The sequence below is a fragment of the Sminthopsis crassicaudata genome, chromosome 2, assembly GCF_048593235.1.
Source record: "Sminthopsis crassicaudata isolate SCR6 chromosome 2, ASM4859323v1, whole genome shotgun sequence".
NCBI classification, from domain to species: domain Eukaryota; kingdom Metazoa; phylum Chordata; class Mammalia; order Dasyuromorphia; family Dasyuridae; genus Sminthopsis; species Sminthopsis crassicaudata.
The window spans coordinates 629,988,385-630,011,565 of NC_133618.1; the positions used below are offsets into that span (position 1 = coordinate 629,988,385).

General features: G+C 41.6%; 1 protein-coding gene across 1 annotated transcript; it reads right to left on the reverse strand.

The window, feature by feature from the left end:
* Nucleotides 1-4,257: 4,257 nt before the first annotated feature.
* On the reverse strand, nucleotides 4,258-5,990 carry LOC141553804 (relaxin-3 receptor 1-like). The gene has a single exon (XM_074285266.1). The coding sequence runs from the start codon at nucleotides 5,923-5,925 to the stop codon at nucleotides 4,672-4,674; it is 1,254 nt and encodes a 417-aa protein (XP_074141367.1). The 5' UTR covers nucleotides 5,926-5,990; the 3' UTR covers nucleotides 4,258-4,671.
* Between the last annotated feature and the right edge of the window lie 17,191 nt (nucleotides 5,991-23,181).

The following is a 23,181-nucleotide window of genomic DNA, read 5'->3' on the forward strand; positions in this document are numbered from 1 at the left end:
GCCTGTATTATCCTCCATAACTTTGCACCTTTGCTATATACTCCTGGCAGGATCTTAACTAGCTCTTGGATTTGTGAATGCTATGACTTCGACATTATCTTCTTTCCCCAAATAGTATTACCACTTTAATTGCCCCTAAGAGAGCACAGTATCTATCAAATGGGTATTCTAGAATCAGTACTATTATAAGTTATGGGTCTGTGGATTGAAATGCTCTTCTGTCCTTATTATAATCAATTTTTCAACCTTTGGTTGATATGAGTTGGATGTAGAAGATTCTTTTAGGACCTAAGCTGACAAGTAACATCTGGAAGTTGATGACCTTTTTCAAACCTCTAGGACAGTTTCTCAAAATGTTTAAATCCATAGATCATTTAAAACTCCATAGACCACCTATCCTTAAATAATGCATCCCCTACCTACAACAATGTTTCTTTGATTTTTTTGGACATGATTTCTCATTGAAGGATTATAGGATTACATATTTAAGTGAGAAGGGACCTTAGAGGCCATCAAGTCTAATCTGGCCATTTCACATCTGAAGAAACTGAAGCTTAAGGACATAAAAATGAAGATTGATTCAATGATCTCCCCTTCTTATTTTCCTTGATTTTCTGTAGTAATTGTTATTTTGATTCCTTCCTCTGCCAATCCCACTTCAACTCTAAGTGGATAGAGTGATAAATTGGGAGTGAAGAAAGGTTCAGATTCTGTTTCAGATATTTAATTAGTTGTATATCTCTAGATAGATCACTTTATTCCTCTGAGAATCAGTATCCTCATCTGGGTGTTATAACAATACCTCTAAATCTCATAGGATTGTTATAAGATTGTAAGGATTAAATATGGCACTAGACTTAGAGTCAGGAAGATCTGGTTTAAAATCTGCCTCAGAAATTTATTATCTGATGATGGTGTGTAAATCACTCCACTAGTCTGTGGACCTCAGTTTCTTCATCTGCAAATGGGGAGAAGGTTAGACTCAATGTTTTCTATGATCCATTACAGGTCTAAATCAATGTTCCCGTGAGAAAAGCACTTTATTATTAAGCACTGTATATGGGGTGTCCTGAAAACCCTAAAATCTTTGGGGATACTCCCAAACATATACACACAAGACTCTCTAATTATTATTCCCTTTGTCAACAGGATACCTTCCTGATTCTCCCCATCTTTGGAACCCCTCCTTTTCTGTCTTCTTCACTGGCTTCTCTTCTTCCTCCTCTTATCTCTAAATATTCTCTAAGATCCAATTCTTAGGTTTTCTTTACTGTTTTTCTTTGACTAATTCACTCACTGAGCCTTTGCTTGTTCCATTCTTCTTGCCAAAGATTCACCTATGTGCCTTCTCTTCACCCTTAAAGGCCAATCTTGTCTTGGAAACCTTCTCTGACTGTTTCAGCTCATTGATTCTCTTTTTTTTTTCTAATCACCACTTATTTGCTTCTTCTACAAACTATTATTATTGTTGATGATTTCTTGTTTACGTTTCTAAAAATTTCTTTGATAATTAATAAGCTCTTTGAGAACAAAGAGCCCTACATATCATTGCATTGTCTCAGGCTATGTTTATAGGACATAGCTTTCATTCTGGCTTACCTTTCTAGGTTTCTTTCCAATGAGTCCCTCTCATATATGCTAGAGTGCTGCTGATTCCTATAAATTATCTTTCATTTCTTCATGTCTTTGCCCTGGATATTCCCTAAGTAAAGAATGCTTTCTTTTTTCTCCTATACACCTTGGAACTCCTAGTTCCTTTCATAGCTAAGCTTGGCTGTAATATTCTGCTAAAGGCCTTTTCTGATCTTCCCAGTTGTCAAGGTTTTCTCTACCTAAAATGATATTGCATCTTATTTGTATATATTTTGCATTTATCTGCATAATTTGCAGCTAGGTGATAAAATAAATAAGTGTGTGGAATTGAACTCATAAAGATCTGAGTTCCAATTCTGCCTTAGATACTAGCCATATTAAACAACCTCTCTCAGTCTGAGTTTCCACATCAGTAAAATGGGAGTAAGAGCACCTCCTTCCTAGGAGTGTTGTGAGAATCAAATCAGATGATAGATAGAAATTCATCTCCCAAGCCTTAAAAAGCTGTTATTATAATTATTATTATAATATTATTATAATTATCATGTCCCACCTGCCCCTAGCAAAATTTAAGTTCATAAGTCCCTGCATAATAGTTTTTAGTGTTTTGTGCATAATAGTTGCTTATCTAGTGCTCGTTGAATTGAATCACAGCCTTCTTTCCCCACAATTCTGGTATATGGCCAAGCACAAAGTATATGCTTAATAAAATGGATGCTTTCCATCTGATTTGACCACAAAGAATCACCTTCCAGCTATATCTTAAGGATATCTTTAAGGAGCACCTTTCTGAGACAAGCAGAAGAATAGATTATAACAGTCCCCAAGCCTCACTTACTGCTGGGAAATATCCTTGGTCCTAGAGTCTCAGGTCAACAGTTTTATTGTATTGCATGCATAAGGATCACAAGTAGGTGCTGTTTTCACCAGCCAGAGACTTAGCTAAGAATCTAAATAGAAGAAAAAAGGTGATGAGAGTGGTTAGAGATTGGGATAAAGACCAAGAGAGAGTAAGCAAACAAACTTCTGCCTTTTGCCACCAAGACACAATAGGCATATAAAGGAAAATTGGGAGGATAAATTAATGTCTCATCTTATAATTAACTGAAATCGATGTTCTATGCTAGCTTTTGACTCCTATAACTACATTCTCAAAGAAGATATTTCACAATTCAATAAAATTCAATAAAACACATCTCTCAACCATTCCATTAGCAGAGCAAACTTTCCCAACCATTCAGAAATTTGAGAAAGACACCGCAGTTAGCTACTTCTAAAAGATGAAAAAGGTTGCATTTAATAACCTCCTGGATTTAAAATCTAATCAAGTCCAGTCAGTTCATTCCATTTCACCAACATCTCCTGTCCCAGCATCTACCTGGAGCTCTGACCGTGATTAATACATTTTCCAGCATATTTTTCTTTGAATATTCTAATAACTGCATTTGATCTATTGTAGCAGACAAGTGTAATTCTTTGGAGAGTCTCGATGGGGATGGTGTCCGCCACATCTCTAAATGGAGCAGGTTCCACATTGTGGGTGTGAATGGGAGCGGTGGCCAGATAAGACATAAAAATTGATGTCATTTACCTACCTCCAGAGTATCTTTACCATTCCAGAGGTGGGGGAAGGAGCAACTAGATATCAGTGGATAGAACACTGGGCTTGGAAATCAGGAAAGACCAAGGTCAAATCTGGCCTCACACTCTTATGAGTTGTATAACCCTGGGCAAGTCCCGAACCCTATTTACCTCAGTCTTCATCTGAAAATTTAGTAGAGAAGAAAATGGCAAACCAGTCTTTGCCAACCATCCCCCCAAAAAACAAACAAACAAACAAACAAACAAACAAAAAAAAAAACAACATATGGGTCACTGAGGAGTCAGACAGGGCTGAACAACAATAAACATAGGTGGGGGAAGGAATCTCTGGGATTTAGGGAGAATACTGTAATGTTAGATGCATCACAATGAGCTTAAGTGTGCTAGCATACTGTTTAAAATATTAGACTGGAAGGAAATGTTGAATAAATACATCTGCCTGTTTAATCTGATTTGACCACAAGGAGCCAATTTACAGCTATACCTTTAAAAGCCATTCCATTTCCAGCAAAATACTGCTTCAGAGATTCAAAAGAATGTTCCAAATGCTTCATTTCCTACTGGGGAAAGTCCTTGGCCCTAGAGCCTCAACTCAATGGTTCCATTTCAAATACACAGAAGGAAATCGAGGACACGATAGTACCAAGAAGAGTCTGGAGATCAGCATGAGAGATAATGGTGATCCCATTTATACCCTTTTGGTTTCAGGAGTAGTAGTAGTAGTTGTTGTTGTTGTTGTTGCTGCTGCTGTGTGTTTTCTTTCTGTGGTATGTATAAGGTGATGCAGTCAGAATATTTTGGAACCCATCTGAAGCTCAGAATTGCCTCCCCCTCCCCCCTGAGGCATGTTTTTCATGCTTGAAGTTTTCCTGCAATCAATATGCTTAGTTAATGGATACAACCCCTGAGCTCTCGCCTCCACTTCCCAGCCAGACCCACACAAAAACAAAGCAGGGATTTTCCAGAGCAGAAAAATCTTAATCGATTCAAAAGAGAATAAGCATGTCTCACTTGATCTCTGGATGACATAACTGTAGGTCATGAGTGAATCGAGGCCTGGGACCCTGGCTTCTGAAGCGCCCCACGCCAATAGAACGTCGTTGTCCAGACCATCTGTTCACAGCCACTGCCCCTTCACCCATCCCAGGGCTGACATCTCAGCTCAGGCACACACTGCCAATCCAGCCCGGAGTGGAGGAGTGCAGGACCCGGCCCTAGAAGCCTGGGATTTGGGTCCTGCCTCTGCCACTTACTAGAGGTGAGTCCTTTAGTTACTTCCCTCCCTCCAGTCACTGTTTGCTCTTCTGCAAAGGGAAAGGCTTGGGCTCCCTCCGCTCTATTTCTTGATCCGGCTCTAACTTTCCCTCAGGGAAGCCGCTGCCCACTCTCCTTGGTCCTGATCCCCAGAACTCAGCATCCGTCGGTCCTTCCCTCCCTTCTGATCCCGGCCAAGGCGGGCCGCGGGGTTTCCCCGAGTCAGGCTCGGCCCCCCGGGGGCGGCTCGCTGCAGCTCGAGCTCCTCCACCGCCTCTGGGCCGGTGCAGACGCAGCGCTCGCGGGCCCGCCCTTGGCTGGGCGGGAGGACGAGGGGCCGCAGCGGCGGCAGCACAGCTCCCACAGCAGCCGCCGAAACTCCGGGCGCAGCAGGCAGTAGAGCAGCGGGTTGAGGCAGCTGTTGGCGTGCGCCAGGCAGATGGTCACCGGGAACAGGTAGCTGTGCACCAGGTAGTAGGCCCGGTCCCAGGGAACCGCGTTGAACTTAACCAGCACCCCCCAGAGCGTGATGGCGTGATTGGGCAGCCAGCACAGGAAGAAGGCGAGCACCACCACGGTCACGGAGCGCGTCACTCGCGAGGGCCTCCGGGGGTTGCTGGGGGGCCCCGACGGTCCGGAGGGCCCCCGGAGCCAAGGCCGCGGTCGCCGGCGCAGGAAGCGCACCAGCAGCAGGTAGCAGGCGGATAAGGTGGCCAGGGGCAGCAGGAAGGCCACCGTTATCTTCTGCACGTGGTAGAGAGCCAGCCAGTCCCAGCTGCCGTCGGGGAAGCGGAGCAGACAGAGCCGCTCGCCCGCCACGCTGGCCACCGTGGAGAAGAGCGCGGTGGGCATCGTGGCCAGGGAGGCGGCGACCCAAAGCAGGCCGCACACCCAGACCGGGGTGGCCGCCCCGCAGCAGGCGGCGTCTCGGCCGTCGGGGCGGTAGCGGCGCAGGGCCCCAGCTACCGTGAAGTAGCGTGCGATGCTCATGGCGCTGAGGAAGAAGGCGCTGGCGTACATGTTGAGCACCGTCATGGACAGCACAATCTTGCACATGGCGCTCCCGAAGGGCCAGCTGAAGTCCCGGGCCGTGTCCACCGCCCAGAAGGGCAGGGTCAGCACGAACTGGAAGTCCGTGGCCGCCAGGTTGAGGACGAAGCAGTTCAAGGCCGAGGGCCGGCGTCTTTGGCGAGCGCGGACCAGCACCATCACCAACACGTTGCCCACCAGGCCGAGCGCGCACACCGTCAGGTACACGGCAGCGATCAGCAGCCGCAAGGCCAGCGCCGCTCCGGCCGGCACCTCCATGGTGTCCAGACTCCCCGAGCCGCGGTCCGGGGTCTCCGACTGGGACCCGTTGCCCGGCGCTCCTGCACAGGCATTTACTGGCCGCTGGGACTCGGCCCCTTCCAAGCCGCCACAGGCGGGCACTGCCCCGACGGCTCCGGGACTGCGCGCGCCCCCTTCTGCGTACATTGTCCCAGGCTGGAGTTGGAGCGATGGAGCCCAGGGGAGGACACAGCCGCCGTCTCTACCTAAGCCGTCACTACTCCCCGCGTCAGTCAGACCACGGCAAGTAAGGACGCGGTGTCCTGGGAGAACTCTGGGGCGCAACTCGCTGGAGGTGAGCATCCGCTCCGTGCTTTTAACGAGCGCGGATCCCGCCCTTGTGGGGCGGCGATTGGTCACTGCAACTGTAGCCCCTCCCCGAAAGCCCCAAGTCCCCTTTGCATTGGATTCTTCTCCAGCCTCCTGGGGTTCTCTTGCCCTGTTACGGTATAGGGCGCCCCTGGGAAGCGACCCAGGTGACTTGTCTGTCACCCAACTGCCACTTCTTCTGCCAGCTAAGACTGAAGGATTGGGGATGTCCCGATTCCTTCTGGGAAAACGCAGGCACCGCTCTGCGGGAGTGTGGGCTCGGCTCGGAAGGGCTGAGAGAAGTGGGGGGAGGGCGCACTGTGTCCAGCTGCTGGGAAGGAAGGGGTGGGAGGTACAGAACGTATTCCGCAGCCAGCTTGCCTGGGGCGCGCCAGGTCCCCTACACACACACATATCCTTCCCTCCCTCTCATCCATCCTTCTAGTTCCTTTCAATCTTTTTCTCTTCCTTTCTAACCCTCTTTTCTTACAATGTTTATGGTGTATGTCTGTCTTTGTCTTTGCTTCCTGCCTTCCTGCCTCCCTTTCCTGTCTATCTCTGTCCTTTGTGTCTGTCTTTCTCTGACCCTCTGTGTCTTTTCTCTCTTTGTATCTGTGCCTCATCCTTTCTGTCTCATGTTTCTCTATCTCTATCTCTTCATCTCACATTCCCCCCAAATTTCCCTAAACTTCCCTCTTCCTTATTGCACTGGATAGAAGAAGAACGGGGGGGGGGGGGGGGGGAGGTGAGGAGGAAGAAGTCTACTCGGGAGATGACAACCTTGTCGTTGTGTTAATTTGGCCAAGTTACTTCATCTTGCTGAGCCTCAGTTTCCCCGTCTGTAAAATGGAGGGTCTGTGTAATAATGAGTCGCTTACCTCATAGAATTGTTGTGAGGATCAGAGAAGATTGTGAAGCTTGTTTTCTAAAGTGTGATGTTGAAATCACCTTAACCTTAGAATCTCATCTACATCCAAGTTTTAGCTCTATCACTTGCTAGTCAGGGTGACCTTGGACAACTATGTTGCCTCTTTGAGTTTCCTCATCTGTTTAAAAAATAGGTTGAATTTCTCAGAACCCTTTCAGCTCTCACATTCCATTATTATTTAGAGACATAGTGTGGTGTAGTAGATGGTTATTGGAAGGCCCGAGAAGCACAGAGTTAGAAGAGATTGTGGGGAATATTTAGACCAACTTTTATTTCTCTACAATAGCTCCCATACAGGTGCTTATCTGTTCTATTTATAAATGTTCTGAGATGGGGTCATTAATTCCTGAAAGAGCCCATTCACCTTTTTCTATTTATTTTTTTTTCTCAATTTTATTTTATTTTTCCAAGAAAATGTAAAGATGGTTTTGAACTTTCATTTTTCTAAGATTTTGTGTTCCAATTTTTTTCTTCCTCCTTCCTTATCTCCCGCTCCTCAAGACAGCAAAACGTCTGAAATAGGTTAAATATGTACAATCCTTTTAAACATAATTCTGTATTTATCATGAACTATAAAAAAAAAATCAGATCAAAAGGGAATAAACCACCAGAAAGAAAACAGATAAAAAGATGAAAATACTATGCTTCAATCCACATTCACTCTCCATACTTCTCACTCTGAATGCAGATGGCAATTTCCATCCCCAATCTATTACAATTGCTTTGCCATTCAACTTTTTATTGATATTCAGTCATGATTGACTCTTTATGTCTCCATGGACCATATTATCTATGGAGTTTTCTTGGCAATTGTACTGGGAGTGATTTGCCATTTCCTTCTCCAGTGGGATTAAGATAATTAGAAGTTAAATGACTGATTTAAGATCTCATAGTTAGTCTCTGACAACTTCCTGACTCCAGGCCCAGGCCCTGACTCCACTTTATCCACTGAGCCACCTAGATGTCTTTTGATTCGACTTTTAGACAGCTCTAATGGTTAGGAAGGTCTTCTTTGCATGGAACAGCAATCTGTCTCTATCTTCTATCCCACTTCTGTCCTTTGAGGTCAGGCAGAACAAGTCAGCCTTTCTTCCATTGTTAAGTATTAAAAAAGAGATCATGTCCACGTATAGTCTTTTCTCCTGGCTAACCACACCACCACCACACCTCAACTTTCCCCAGTGAATCTATTTTTGCCTTGATACTCAGCTCCTTCTCACCACTCCAGGCAGCAAATCTTCTTAAACTGAAAAGCTAATGAAGACATAATGACTTTCACATTGTTTTGCTAGACTATATAACATTTATTTGGGATGTCAGACTTGGCTAATTGGAAAAATTGCCTGGAGGCCTTTCATTGATCATCCAGTTACTTCACTGTACATTCTAAGCAAACTGCAATGAAGTAGATCAGCTGGGACACATATTGGAGAACCTGATGGGCAAAGCAAGTCCTTCTGAACAACAATTAGGAAGTTCTTCTTTTACTCTATTCAAATTTATTTTTCTTTTCTTTTCTTTTCTTTTCTTTTCTTTTTTTCTTTCCTTCGTTCTTTTTTTCTTTCGTTCTTTCTTTCTTTCGTTCTTTCTTTTTTTTTTTTTGAGGCAATTGGGGTTAAGTGACTTGCCCAGGGTCACCAGCCAGGAAGTATTAAGTGTCTGAGTCCAAATTTGAACTCAGGTCCTCCTGACTTCAGGGTTGGTGCTCTATCCATTGCACCACCTACCTGCCCCTCTATTCTACTTTCTTTATAATTAGAAGACATTTTTTGTTGACAGTCCTTTTGAAGCTAAAATATCTGAAGGAAGCATGACTTGATATATCATAAGGACTATTCATTGTTTTGGATTCAAATCTCAGTTATATGACTTTACTGGTTTTGTGACTCTAGGTAGGTCACTTAACTTCTCTGAATATCACTTTCCTCTTTTGAAACATGAAAACAAATCATTTGGCAAGTCTTGTCAATTCAAGTTCCATATTTATTTCATCCATCCTTTTCTTTCTATTTCCACAGACAATTACCTAGTTCACACTTAAATAAGCTCTTGTTTGTATTCCTGCAATTACTTCCTAATTGGTCTCCTTGACTACAATATTTCCCCTTTCCTTCATATTGCTGCCAAATTGATATTTCTAAAGTCTAAATTTGGCCATTTGCAAAAGCCTCTTGGGACTCCCTATTCCCTTTAGGATGAAATACAAAATCAACACTGGAATTCAGAGGACTTCAAAATCAGACTCCCAATCATCTCTCCAATCTTATTTCATATTATGTACTCACCTTCATAAACTTTCTCTTCCAGATAAATAGACTTCTTGCTGTTTTGCCTAAGAGATATCATTTTTCCAGTTTTTGTGTCTTTAAAAAGATGCTTAATCATGCTTATCATGGACTCTTTTCACTATTATACCTTAGGAATCCCTAGCTTTTTTTCTTTTGGGGGAAGGCAATCTGGGTTAAGTGACTTGCCCAGAGTCACACAGCTAATAAGTTTGAATCTGGATTTGAATTCAGATCCTCCTGACTCCAAGGCTGATGCTCTATCCATCTAACTTCCCCCTAGCTTTTTTCAAAAAAAACCATATCCTACAAAAAAGTTTTTCCTGCTCCTAATCAGTTGTTCGTTCTCTCTGTTTCTCTAACTCTATCTCTATCTCTGGTTTTGTCTGTCTGTCTGTCTGTCTATCACTGTGTGTGTAGAAAATAAGCTCCTTGAAGGCAGGGACTGTTGCATTTTTTGCTTTTGTATCCTAAAGATGCACACAATAACTTGCACAGAGTAAATGTTTGATAGATGTGCAGTGAATTTAATTGGATATTGGACTAATGGATTAAATGATTTAAAAGCTTTCTTTTTACTCTAAAACCAATAATCCTATGATCTTCCATCTAAATTAGCAAATCCCTGCACCACATTATTCAATTTGGATGGAGGAACAGTCACTCATTTGCAATGGGCTAGAGATTTTTTGGAAGCTAACCTCTATTAACTCTCTAAGCAGACTGTCATGCAATGATTCCTGTCCAATTCAAAGGAAAGATTTTTCAAGGTGAATCAAGTGGTTCTTGTGAATAAAAGTGAAGTGATGATATTCCCTTCATTTTGCTCCAACTCTGTATAGCAATACCATTGTGAATAACATTTCTTTTCTTATAGCTTTTTATTTACAAGATATATGCACTGGTAATTTTTCAGCATTGAAAATGCAAATCCCTTTGTTCCAATTTTTCCCCTTTTCCCCCCACCTTCTCCCCCAGATGGCATCAATACATGTTAAATATTTTAAAATATTTAAAATATATGTTAAATACAATATATGTATACATGTCCAAACAGTTGTTTTGCTGTGCAATTAGCCTATGAAGGAAATCAAAAATTCAGACAGACAAAAATAGAGGGATTGGGAAATTCTATGTAGTGAATACCATTTCTTTTCTTAAATATTGATATATTTTATTACTATATTTTCAAAATGCATTGAAATGTAGTTCATTGAGCCAATTTCTCTTGTACCCACTACAGTGCCTTACATATAGTAGAAACTAATTTTTTTTATGAAAAATATCCATTCCTTTCAAATACTTTGAGCTATATTCATGCTGTTGTTATATAAAATTAAATGGAAAATAAGCCATGAGATGATTTGATGGTATAAAATGCAAATTCAGGAAAAGTTTTTAAAAGTCAAAAAACTTTTATAATCACTTGCCAGTCACTCGCAAGGACACACAGCCAGTGTGTCCAATGCATAATCAAGGTGGGACAAAGCTTTTTAAAAGAAAAGCAAAAAATAAGAGGAAGCATGAAAGTACAATAATAGTGACTTAATTTTACTACAGAAACCATGTTTATCTTCAAACCAATTTGGGGTAATCAAAGATCAGAATTCTATAAATAAAAAACCACTATGGGAATTTACTCTTATAAGGATATATAAAACCCTTATCCATTTGGAGGACTTAAAATTAGTGGTTGTTTGATGTCATTTTAAGGAAAAAATAAAATAAAAGGAGAAAAGAAGAATCTATAAGTGAGTATCACTTCTTTAGCTGGAAAATCAGATGGGAGAACACTTGTGTTCCACTTTTGTTTATCAATATAGTTAGCCATTTAGTGGGTGAAATGGTTATTAATTACACAGATGGGCAGGAATTTGCATTACTATGGGAGATGACCACACCAAGATCACAGATCCAGTGAATTATTCAAGAAAGAGCCACTTATCTGCCTCATTAATTTTAAACAACAGTCCTGAAAAAACATAGAGATGAACTAGTGATTTAGTAATTCCTCTAGTCATTTCAGCTTTACATTCCGATCATGCATTGAGAAATAGCTTGACTTCATGACAAAATGAACTCAAATGCATATAGGGAATCTCTTAACTAGATAAACCACATATTTACAATGACCAGAAACAGTGCTAAATAGTAGAGATAAAAGTACAAAGAATGAAAAAATCCCCACTCCTAAGAAGCTTACTATAGTCTAATGAATTAGATATAAAGTATATATGAGAGAAAAAGATATATGGGGGGGGGGAGAGACAGAGAGACAGAGACATAGAAAGATGGAGAGAGTAAGATTGGGAATACAAATAATTCTACTATACTTGGGAAGGAGCACAGTAGCTAAGGATGAAGGAGAGAATCAGAAAAAAATTTCACGTAGAAGATGGTGCCTGAATTGCATCTTAAAGAGATGGACTCTAGGATGTGGCCATAAGGAGGGAGCGCATTCTAGGTATGGAAATGACTAATGCAAAGTCATGGTGGTGGATGCGTGTTTGAGGAACACATAGAAGGCCAGTTTGGCCAGATCATAGGGTGTACATAAAGGCCCAATGAATCTGGCAAGATAAGTTGAGGTCAAGTGGTGTAGGGCTTTAAAAGCTAAGTAAAAGAGTTTATGTTTGATCCTGGAGTCAACAGAAGTCATTAGAGTTGGTTGATTAGATGAGTGCCAGATCTGTGCCAAGAAAAATGACCTTATGAGGAGTGTATAGGATGGCCTAGAATGGGGAAATATTAGAGGAGAGTACTTAATTAAGATGCCATTGTAATAATTTAGGAGAGAGATGATGAGGACCAGGACTAAGGTAGGAACTGGGAGAATAAGTTTAAGGAATTGGAGAGCAGAAGATAGAAACAGCAAGAGTTGGCAACCCACTGGATATGGGGAGTGAGGAAGAATGTGGAGAACAGGATAATGCAGAGATTTTGAATCTGAGACAATAGAAGAAGGATGATACATTCATGAAAAATAGGGAAGTTCCAAAGAAAGAAAAGTTTAAGGCAACAAAAATAATGAACTCAAGTTTTAAAAATGCTGAGTTTAGGTTGTCTGTAGAACATCAAATTTGAAATGTCCAGTAGACAATTGATTCTTGGGGCTGAAATTCAGAGGAGAAACTGGAGCTCAATCTATAAAACTGATAGGTATCCGCATAGAGATGATGGCTAAATCCATGGAAGCTGATGAAATTACCAAGAGGGAATAGAGGGAGAAGAAAAGAAGGACAAGGATGAACCTTAGTGAACATCCACAGTTGTAGATGATGAAATAGCAAAGGAGAATGAAAAGTCAAGTCAATACACATTTATTAAGTACTTACTACATGCCAGGCAATGTTCTAAGCTCTAGTAATACAAAGAAAGGTAAAAACAGACCTTGTGTTCTAAACTAGGAGAGAATGAAGTCATGAAAATGGAGAGGGAATGAATATATGGGAGTAGAGGCAGAGTCAATAGTGTCAAGTACAGCAGATTGGGCATGAAAAAATTAGAATGAGAAAAACACTATCAAATCTGGCAATTGAGAGATCACTAACAACTTTGGATAGAGCATTTCCAGTTGAGTGATGAAGTCAAAAGTTAGACTGCAAAAGGATTGTGGGGGTCAGTGAGAGGAGAAGAAATTAAGGCATTGAATGTAGGAGATTTTTTTTAGTAATTTGTCTGAAAAATAAAGGAGAGATAGACAATATCTTGAGAAGACAGTAGAATCTACTGAAGAATTTTTAAAGATGGGGGAGACATGGACATTATTGAAAATAATATGGTAGCTGGATGGTAAAGTGGATAGAACATTGGGCTTGAAATCAGAAAGAACTGAGTTAAAACCTAGCCCTGGGCACTTAACTAACTGTGTGACTCTGGGCAAGTCACCTAGCTTTTGTTTTCCTCAGTTTTCTCATCTGTAAAATGGGAATCAATAACATAACCTACCTCTAAGGATTGCCATGAGGATCAAATGAGATTATAATCATAAAGCACCTGGAACATAAAAAGTGCTATGTAAGTGCTAAGATTATTATTAAGGAACCAGTTGTTAGAGAGAGGTTGCAGAGGGAGAGGTGGTGGTGTTTTAGAATATAATCTACTGGTGGAGATGGAACAGGATAGAATCAAGTGATGCAAGTAGAGTTGTTGACCTTAGTAAGAAGAAAGGAAGTCATATCTGATTGATTAGTAAGTTTTATTTTGTCTCCCTCATATTCATCTTTGTTCTGGGGTGTTGATACAAATAAAACCATGTCAATCCCCTTCTTGATACATTTCAATACCTTTCTGTTTCTTCTAGGATAAAATATAATCTCCCCTCTAGATTTTTAAGCCCTTCACAATCCGGCCCCTCCATATCTTTTCAACTTCATTACACATGAGTATCCTTCCCACACTCAGTAGTCCAGAAAAATGGCCTTCTTTCTCTTCTTCATTCTTGATTCTCTACCTCCTGCCTCAATATATTTGCAATCACTGTTCTCCATGCCTTTAAAGTACTCGCACCTCACCTTTGCTTCATAGAAACCCTCACTTCTTTAAAGATGCAGTTACATCAGCATCTTTTCCACAAAACTTTTTTGGGTCCCTCTAAATGTTAGTACCTTCCTTTCCTAATTACCTTTTGATTTTTTTATATTTTTATGAGCATATACATATACGTATTTATATGTATATATGTGTGTATGAACATATTGTTGATTAAGACACAATCCAAAATCTAAAAAGATTTTTAGAAAGTTTAGCAGAAGAGAGAACCAGAAAAAGATGGAGTTCTCTCCTCAAGTCTCTTGAGGCTTACATTATATAGAGTTGAAACAAGAGTATAAGAACAAATATCTAGTTGATTGGCACATGTCAGTTAGATGATGTCCAGAAAAGGGCAGTTCCCAGGTGAGACTGCTTGAGATGCATATCAGCAGTTAAGTTTAAAGATTCCACAGAATTTGGGTGAAGGTAAATGAGACATTGGTGAACCCTAAAATACAAGTTTTGGGTGGATCCAAAATAAAAGTTGGGTGGGAGCTAAGCATTCTTTGCAGAGATCTCCAGCTTTCCTGAAATAGCTCTCAGGCCAGCCTGATCAACGCAGTAAGCTTTGGGTTAGACATGAAGCTAAGTTTAAACCATATTAACACATAATAAAGCATTTCTCCCAGTACATATTATCCATTCTTGAATATTTATATAAGTACATGTTATCTCCTTCCATAAATATAAGCTCCTTAAAGGCAAGGATTATTCAGTTTTTGCTTTTGTATTCCCAGCATCCAATACAGTGTCTGGTACTTAGTCAACACTTAATTAACATTTTTTAATTGCTTGGGAGTAATCCCTCCCCTTTTCTCTGGTCCATTATCCTCACCCTAAAAAAAAAGCACCTGCATTACCTACTCAGACAAGGTTTTTCCAACTCTGAGTTTCTTCTTCCAATCCATCTTTGCCACACTGCCGGACTAAAGGACATTTAGACTAGACTCTCCTTTGCTCCACATTCTGCATTATTTCCCTACTGTCTACTAAGTCAAGTTCACACTTCGTAGCTTGGTACCCCACCTCTTGAGCCACTACTCCCTGCATACTTATTGTTCCAAACAACTAATGGACCACTAGTCTTCTCCTAGCAATTTCCTGCTCTTATCTGCCCATACTCTTCTTTAGTCTCAGAATACCTTTTCTTCTCTCCTGTCTAGATTTGTACCTGTTCAGTAAAAGATAACTGAAATATCCCCTCCTCTAGGAAGCCTCTCTTGATCCTCCCAGTTAGCGATAATTTTTTTCTGCTTGTCTTTTATCTAATACTGCATTGTACTCAGGGCAATAGTACTGAGTATTTAACACTTACGAAATATTATTGTATATTATTATGTTATAGGGGAGGGATCAGTGTCTAAATCTGTTCTTTCACATTTGTAGAGAAATCTTGTAGAGGAAACTTTCTTGACTAATGCTTATCTACAAATATTCTTCAATTTATAGTACTGAAGAGTTGCCCCAGGACCATGTGGCCAATATGTTATGGAACTTGCTGACTCCAAGCCCAGTTTTTTTGTATACTATAGCAACTTGTCTCTGTAGCTTTATGTGTGAAGGATTATCCATTCCCATAAGTTCCAATAGGGAAGGGATTGTAAAGAATGTAAACTTTGAATCTTTGAATTTAGAAGATTAATCAGCCAATCAAAATGTATGTATAAGGTACCCACTATGTGTCAATCACTTTGCTGAGCTATAAAACCAAAAATGAAATTGTATCTTGCCTTTAATGAGCTTAGATTCTATCGAAAAGACAACATATACAAATTCGAGAACAGACAAATATATATTAGATAAATTCAGGGAGTTGAAGTAATTAATTAATTAAAGCTATAAACTGTACTAAGACTTTTGGGATATCCTATACATTTAATTTTTTTTTTTAATTAAAATGACCTCAACTCCAAAATCCCTCTGGAATCACTGTGGCTGATGTCTTCTTTCCAAGATCTCCACTTGGCACCTGAGAAACTGTTTACTGGTACATCATCATGGAATCCTTCAGTGGCTAAAGATTTGAGGCCCCTTTATAAAAGTGGCTAAGGGACCTCCTTTATCCTTTGCTAATTGCGATGTAGAAAGATCTTCAGCCCTTCTGCAATTAAGAGCTACTTGAAATTATCACATTTTAGAAGAAAAAACTTTTGAGACCAGATCAAAGATGTGGAAATGGAAGCCTAGTGGGATTAAGTGATGAAAGTCACAAGCAGAGTGATGACCTCAATGGAATATACCCTGCGGGAGGAAGATATCTTTCCAAACATACTAGAACCTAATGGACAATCACTGATAAGTGATTAGTAAATAAGTAAAGAGGAATATCCTGCATGTTTAGATGCTTTAGCTGCTGCATGTCAACTAAAGTGAATATTTCCTGATGCCTTCTAGAAAGAATGAAAGATTTTCATTTTATCTTAGTGGATATATGGCAACCAGCTCTACCATCCTGAGTTACAGGTCAGTCCCTTGACACAAGCAGACAAAACCAACCTGACCCTCAGCATTTCAACCTATAACTTCATTGGTCCATTCCTAATCTCATCACCACTACCTCTTAGGAAAACTATAGCATTCAAACATAAAAGCAGTTTTAAAAATGATGTAGTCCACATGACGAAGCACTGACTCCCAGAAAAAGAACTGAAGCTATCTGAATATAGACTGAAACATGCTATTTTCATTTTCTTTCCTTTTTTTTTCAAATTCAAGTTTTCTAGTACAAAATGACTAATATGGAAAAATTTACATGATTACACATGTATTAACATTTCAGAAGGGAAGGGAGGGAGAGAAAAGAGAGAATTTAGAACTCAAAACTTTTTTTAAGTTTAAAAAATTGTTGTAACGTATTTGGGAAGAATAAAACATTATTAAAATTATATGTGCAGGTTTATGATTTGGGGTCTGGCAAATCTGGGATCAGGGGAGGTTATATTTTTCTCTCCACAATCTCTGTTGTACCCACACTTGGCACCTGGCCTATCAGAGCCAGTAGCAGTTACAGATGAGAGGTCCCAGTTCCGTGAGGCCTTTGAATGCCACCTGTGTCTTTGGCATCTGTTTATGAGCCCTTGTGCAGCTTTTGTTATAATTTACTGTTCTGTGTGGTAAGTGGCCAGGGTATGATTAAACTTGCATTTTTGGCATTTTTTTGTGGTAAAGAAAATAATTGTCCTCTAGTTTTAAAGAAATTAGCTTGGTTTTCATGAGACCAGCATCTCTCAAAAGCCCTAGAAATGAATAACTTGTCAGATAATCAAGGAATGTTAGAGTGGGAAAGGACCCTATTGTTCAGCTGGCTCAGCCCCTCGGTTGACTAAGTAGTGAAGTGGTTAGGTAGAGTGGATTCAGAAAGACCTGATTTCAAAAACTACCTTTGCCACTTGCTAACTATGTGATCCTGGGCGAGCCCTACAATCTTTCTCAGCTTCAGATTCCTATTCTATAAAATGGAGAATGATGATAGCATCTGTCTTGTAGAGTTGTGAGGACCAAAGGAGATTACCTGATGCAAAATGCTTTGCAAATCTTATAGTGCTACATAGAGCCACTAGGGGACGCCATAGTGCACAGTGTTGGCCCTTACTGAACTAAAATTTGGCCTCAGACACTTACTAAGTATGTTACCCTAGGCAAGTCACTCAACAATGTGTGTCTCAGTTTCCTCATCTGCAAAATGGGCTGGAAATGGAAATGATGAACCATTATAGTATCTTTGCCAAGAAAACTCTAAATGGGGTCATCAAGACTGAAAAATTACTAAACAACAAAGACAATGTAGTTTTGGGGAAGAGAATGGGAGAACAGGGGTTCCAATCCCAGCTCCTCTATTGAGGTAGCTGTGCTACCATGGACAAGGCACCTTGCTGTAGTGGAATCTGGAGACAGAGGATTTGATTTTTTACTATCTGCATGGGTTTTGGCAAATCACTTAATTCTCGTCTGTGAAAGAGTGGATTGGACAGGATGACCTTTGAGATTCCTTGTGCTCATTTTGTATTGAAGTCCTGTTTAAATATAAAATGACTATTTTTTGAATGAAATTGTTGAATGAAAAACAAAGTAACAGTATTGAACACTAGAGGAAACAATTATATTTACTTGGTAGCTACATTTGAATTAATTATAAAGTATCATTATAAATTCTCATGTCCCCCCAGTTACTTCTCCATTAGGACTTTATTTATCCATTCATTCCCACTCCCTTTCTCCCCTCTAAGGTTGTGATTCATTTGTGCTCTGTGGCTTTTTTTCACTCTGCATTATGTCAGGAAGGACTTTGCAGATGTTTTTGTATTCTTCAAACCTGCTGGTGCTATCAAACCATTAAGGTGCTATATTTGTATGCCGAGCATTCGGCACATAGTTAAATGCTTAATAAATGCTTGTTGACTGGTAAAATCTAAAAGATAGAGAGGACCTTAGAGAACTTTTGAACCTTATTTTACAGAGAAAAAAAATCTTTTGAACTTTATTTTTACATAAAAGAACCTTTTGAACCCTATTTTACAGAGAAGGAAACTGAGAATCATAGAAGTTATTTCTACTTAGAATAATATTAGTCACTCTGGATTTCATTAGAAGAGCCCTCAATCTAGTGTACTAAAATACTATCCATTTGGGCTGATCTTATGTCCTTCTTCCCTTCCAGTGAGTCCCAAGATGGGGGTTCACAAATGCTCCACAATTTATTTAGCCATTCCTTTATTATTGTATATTTACATTGCTTCCAGTGTTCAGTTATCTCTGGGGTTGCTATTTAAATCTCTGAATAGGGCTGCACAGACTCATTCAGCACTTCAAGGAATTATAATCTCATTAGACCATTCATTTCCTCTTCCAAAGCACATTGTAAAGGCTCTAAAATCTAGTGAGCAGAAACAGGAAAAACCCTCAGTCAAAATAACATGTACAATGATAATAAGGTAAATAGAAAGAATTAAAAGATAAACCCATGGGGGTCATTATAATGACCAATTGACCCCATTATAATGACCAATTGAGCCCAGAGAAGAATTGAAGAATGATGATGATAGTAAATGAATAACAATCATATACCCATGCACCATGTTAGGCACTACGTAATTATTGTTTCATTTGTTCCTCGAAATCACCTTGGGAATCGGGTGTAATTATTATCTCCATTTTGCAGGTGAGGAAACTGAGGCAAACAGAAACTGACTTGCCCAAAGTGATACAGGTAGTATCCAAGGGTGTGTTTGAACCTTCCTGAAGCCAAGTTCAGTGCTTTATCCACCCAGTTGCCTAATTTTGTGGCTCTTTGGAATCAAACTGCAATTCTAAAACTTACCTGGTACTTGACCTTAGGTAAGCTCCTTGGCCTGGTGGGGAGGGGCTTCAGGATCCTCATCTGCAAAATGAGACCTGGGCTACCTAGCCTCTTAGGTCATTTCCTGTTCTGAATCTAATTATCTACCTCTAATTTCCTTGCAGAGTCAGTGGACTGTGGGTGTAGAATATTGTATAGCATCAGGCACAATTGAAATGTTGGTTCATTTTAGTGGCCTTTTCCCCTTCCTCCTTCCTTTTTTAATCTTTGTAACAAGGGGTGACTGAATGGGGGAAAGGAGAGAGAAGGAAGTATAAAAACAGAGGGTATAAATACAAATTTTATATGTTCATATATATAATGTAACTACATATGACTTAATTATATAAAACTTGTTAGTCATATATATGTATAACAACTATATATACACACATATACATATACAAATATACTGTGTGTGTGTGTGTGTGTGTGTGTGTGTGTGTGTGTGTGTTTGTATGTGTGGGCTCTGAGAATGCCTGTGACTGAAGCTCATCACTCTGCAGCCATCTTGGGAATGAACTTTGAATTGGGTTGGTCTTTAAATGACAGACCTTGTTCCATTATTTGAAGCCTTTACAGCTTGGTGGGCCCTATTAGAGATAGTAACTCTTACCTTGGAGAACCGGCCAGGTTCTCCATGTCATGCTGAAGGGTAGGATTACAGGTAGATGAATCTATTAGGAGATCATCAGGGGTTGCCACTAATCTGGATTAGGGCACTTCCCATGGATCTCTGCTCTGACCCCCTTTCAGAGGGTCTCCAAAGTGGCCCCCACCATGAGACTGACTGAAAGGGACCGAGAACATAGAATCAACCCAGTGGGAAGTATCTTGTCTTAGATCAAGGCTCCTCTAATGAAACCCCAAGTTACTAGTATTATTCTAATTAGAAATAACTCCTATGATACTCAGTTTCCTTCTACAAAGTACAAGGACAAAAGGTTCTTTTTTGTAAAATAAGGTTCAAAAGTTCTCTAAGGTCCTCTCCATCTTTTAGATTCTACCAATCAGTCAACAAACATTTATTAGGCACTTAACTATGGGCCTAATGAGAGGACATACAAGGAGAAAACAAGCTAATTTTTGCTCTCCAGGAGCTTACATTTTAAGGGGGCTGGGGGGGGGGGAAGAACCAAAGCATACATGAAAGGGAGCTGCAAAGATAGGATGACTAGGAGCAGAAAAGCCTGGACTTGGGGGCATGGTGAAGAAAGTCCAGAGCACAGCCTGGAGAGGACCGAGATATTGCTGGCTTGGGGACCTTCCTTAAATGGAGGTTCTGGGAAGAGTCACGCAAATAGCCAGAGAGGGTACTTCCACTGTATGAATTCCAGAATTAGATGAGACTTCAGGCTCTGTGATTCTACATTATTATTTCTGCTGATTCCTCAGCAGCTTCCTTTAGAGCCTACCAGAGCTGGCTTGGGGACCACACTTGCCCACCCACTAATGGAAGCACTGCCCCCATCCCACTGGACTTATTGTCTGCAGAGAGAAAGTCTTTGCCAGGGCATACTAACAGGGTTCCAGGAAAATCTGGTTTCTATCAAGTTGTAATCAGTCTAACAGCAGCCCTGCTGTATACCCCTGGGCAGGCTGGCCTCTAAATGATGTCAGGGGGGATCATTCTGGGGGAAAGGCCGTGCTTGCATGAGTTTCTCTTGATAAACATCCAGAAGGAAAATTTTAAAAGAAGCCACTGTGGAGAAATGCTCCTCCCTGAGTGGTTGTCATTCATGAAACCGCTGGACTGGGCTAGCAAGGATTCTTGACTCGTTCGCTGAAATCCAGGAGAAGCTGCCATGGGTAGCCTTCTCTCCTACAACAGCACCTCTGCTTACTTGAAGGTCGCCGAGGTGGAGTGAAGAGGTTGGAAGGTTACAGAGACATGGTCAGCCATGATTTCTGCTCCCTTTGGCTGCTGCCCCTTCTTTCCAGAGCACTGCAAGATATGGCTTCTACATTTTATCTGCAGACTGGCACAGGACCCCATTACAACCTGCCAGGGCTGTTTCAATGGCCTCTCCCCTTTGCCCTCTCCCCCCTCCAATTTATCCTTCCCAGGCTGTCAGATTCATCTTGCTTAGAACACAGATCTTGTGCTGTACCCCTCTCATCCCCTTCTCAGATTCCTTTAATAGCTCCCTACAGCTTAACCAACAAAAGTTCAAACTACTTTTCTTGACACTCCAGAACTCCTCAAATTGGGAACCACTTGACTTTTTTTGTTTGTTTGTTTGTTTGTTTTTTACCATATCCCATAAATCACTTCCTCTCTGGTCCTCCGTTTTCTTTGTAAACATGAAACGATTGAACTAAATGGTTAGCTCCAATTCCTATTTCTAGGACTAATTTCAAATGCCTCATAGCTTTGGCTGAGGCAAGGTGAGCATTTCTTCTTCTGGGAGGCTCCCTAACTGCCTTAAAGCTAAGCTGTGCTGCTGTCCCAAAGCCCAAGAGATGGCTGTGCAATCAGTCAACCAATACTTTGTGCCCACAACGGACCAGACACTGCCTTAAAGTGCAGAGGGTACAAAGAAAGGCAACACTCAATCCCTGCCCTGAAGAAACTCACACCTTAATGAAGTGGGGAAGAGGAGAGCACATAAGTGACAATATATAAACAAGACACACAAGGGGAGAGTGGAAATAATCAACTGGCTGTTGTCAATAGCAATAAAGTAAACATTTATTTAGCACCTACTGTGTGCAAGGTTGTGCTAGATCTGAGGGGAAAGAGTGAGACACAAAGATGAAAAATGACTTAGTACCCGCCCTCAAGGTGCTACAATCTGTTTTTAGGAGAGGGATAGAATGAGAAGGAGAAACATTAACTTGTTAACGTGTCAGGAGATGATAACAAAGTAATCAAACAGAGTTGTAAGAGATTCAAGAGAGAAAAAAAATCACTTCTAGCTGAGGATTACAGAGGGCTTCATGGAGAGAAATAATAGCACAGGAGCTGGGACTTGGGAGATTTTCAACGTGTAAATAAATGAGAGGGTGGAAATTTGTTCTGGGAATGGGGGAGAGCCTTTGACATTTCTCCTCTGTCCTACAAGTTAAGCCTCCCTACTCTACTCTATCACCTGCCCCATGAGTTCAGTGAATATCTGGACTTAGATGATTCCCAAGAATCAAAATAGAGGCAGCAGGTAGTACAGTGAATAGAAAAAAAAAAAAAAAATTGGAATCCTATCTCAGACACTTAGTAGCTGTTTGAACCGAGATAAGTCACATAACCCGCTGTCTGCCTCAGTTTCTTCACCTGTAAAGTGGGAATAATTATGTCATCTACCTCCCAGGAGTGGGTGTGAGGAACGAGGTGCTTCGTGCTACCTAAAGGCTAGCTGTTGCTGCGCTTAGCTGTGCCCAGAGTCTGCAGAGCGCCAGACCCGTCTCCCGCTGCCCGGTGGACAGCTACGTCTGAGTCTCCATCCCCATCTCCCTCCAACACGCACAAACCCGAAATTCGTTATCTGCGCCCCTCCCCCCAGAGGGGCGTCCTCCCGCCGTCTCCTGGGGTTGATTCCTGGCCTTCCGAGCCTGCACTACCTAAGTTCCGAGGCCCCTTTCAATTCGGGGATTCCGTAAAAAGTTCGGGCAGAAATGGCACGCTTTTTTGGAAGCTGTCCGAAGTGGCCTGGACTCCGAGGCTGCTCCCTCCGGTCGCGTCCAGCAGAAGGCGCCCTCGCACAGGCCGGGGCCGGGAACCGGACCAGAACTCGGGAGTTGGCCGGGCTCCGGGTGGCGGGTCCGGGGCAGACGCGCGTTCCGGCCCCCGGGGAGAGGGCGGGCGCTGCAAGAGGTCAATGCCCAGCGTTCCAGCGGCCGCGGCGAGGCGGAGGGAGCCCCGGCCTCAGGCCCCGGAACGGGGGCGGGGGGGGCAGCTCCCGGCTTAGCCCCGGAGCTCGGGAGGGGACAAAGGAGAGGAGAAGGGGGGAAGGAGAAAGGAGGGGGCGGGGGCCGAGGCAGAAGGAGAGCCCTCCGGGCTGTATGCAAATGAAGCC

What these genes read in the sequence shown, in the direction of transcription:
- LOC141553804 (XM_074285266.1), bottom strand. Translation starts at nt 5,925, where the DNA reads ATGTACGCAGAAGGGGGCGCGCGCAGTCCCGGAGCCGTCGGGGCAGTG.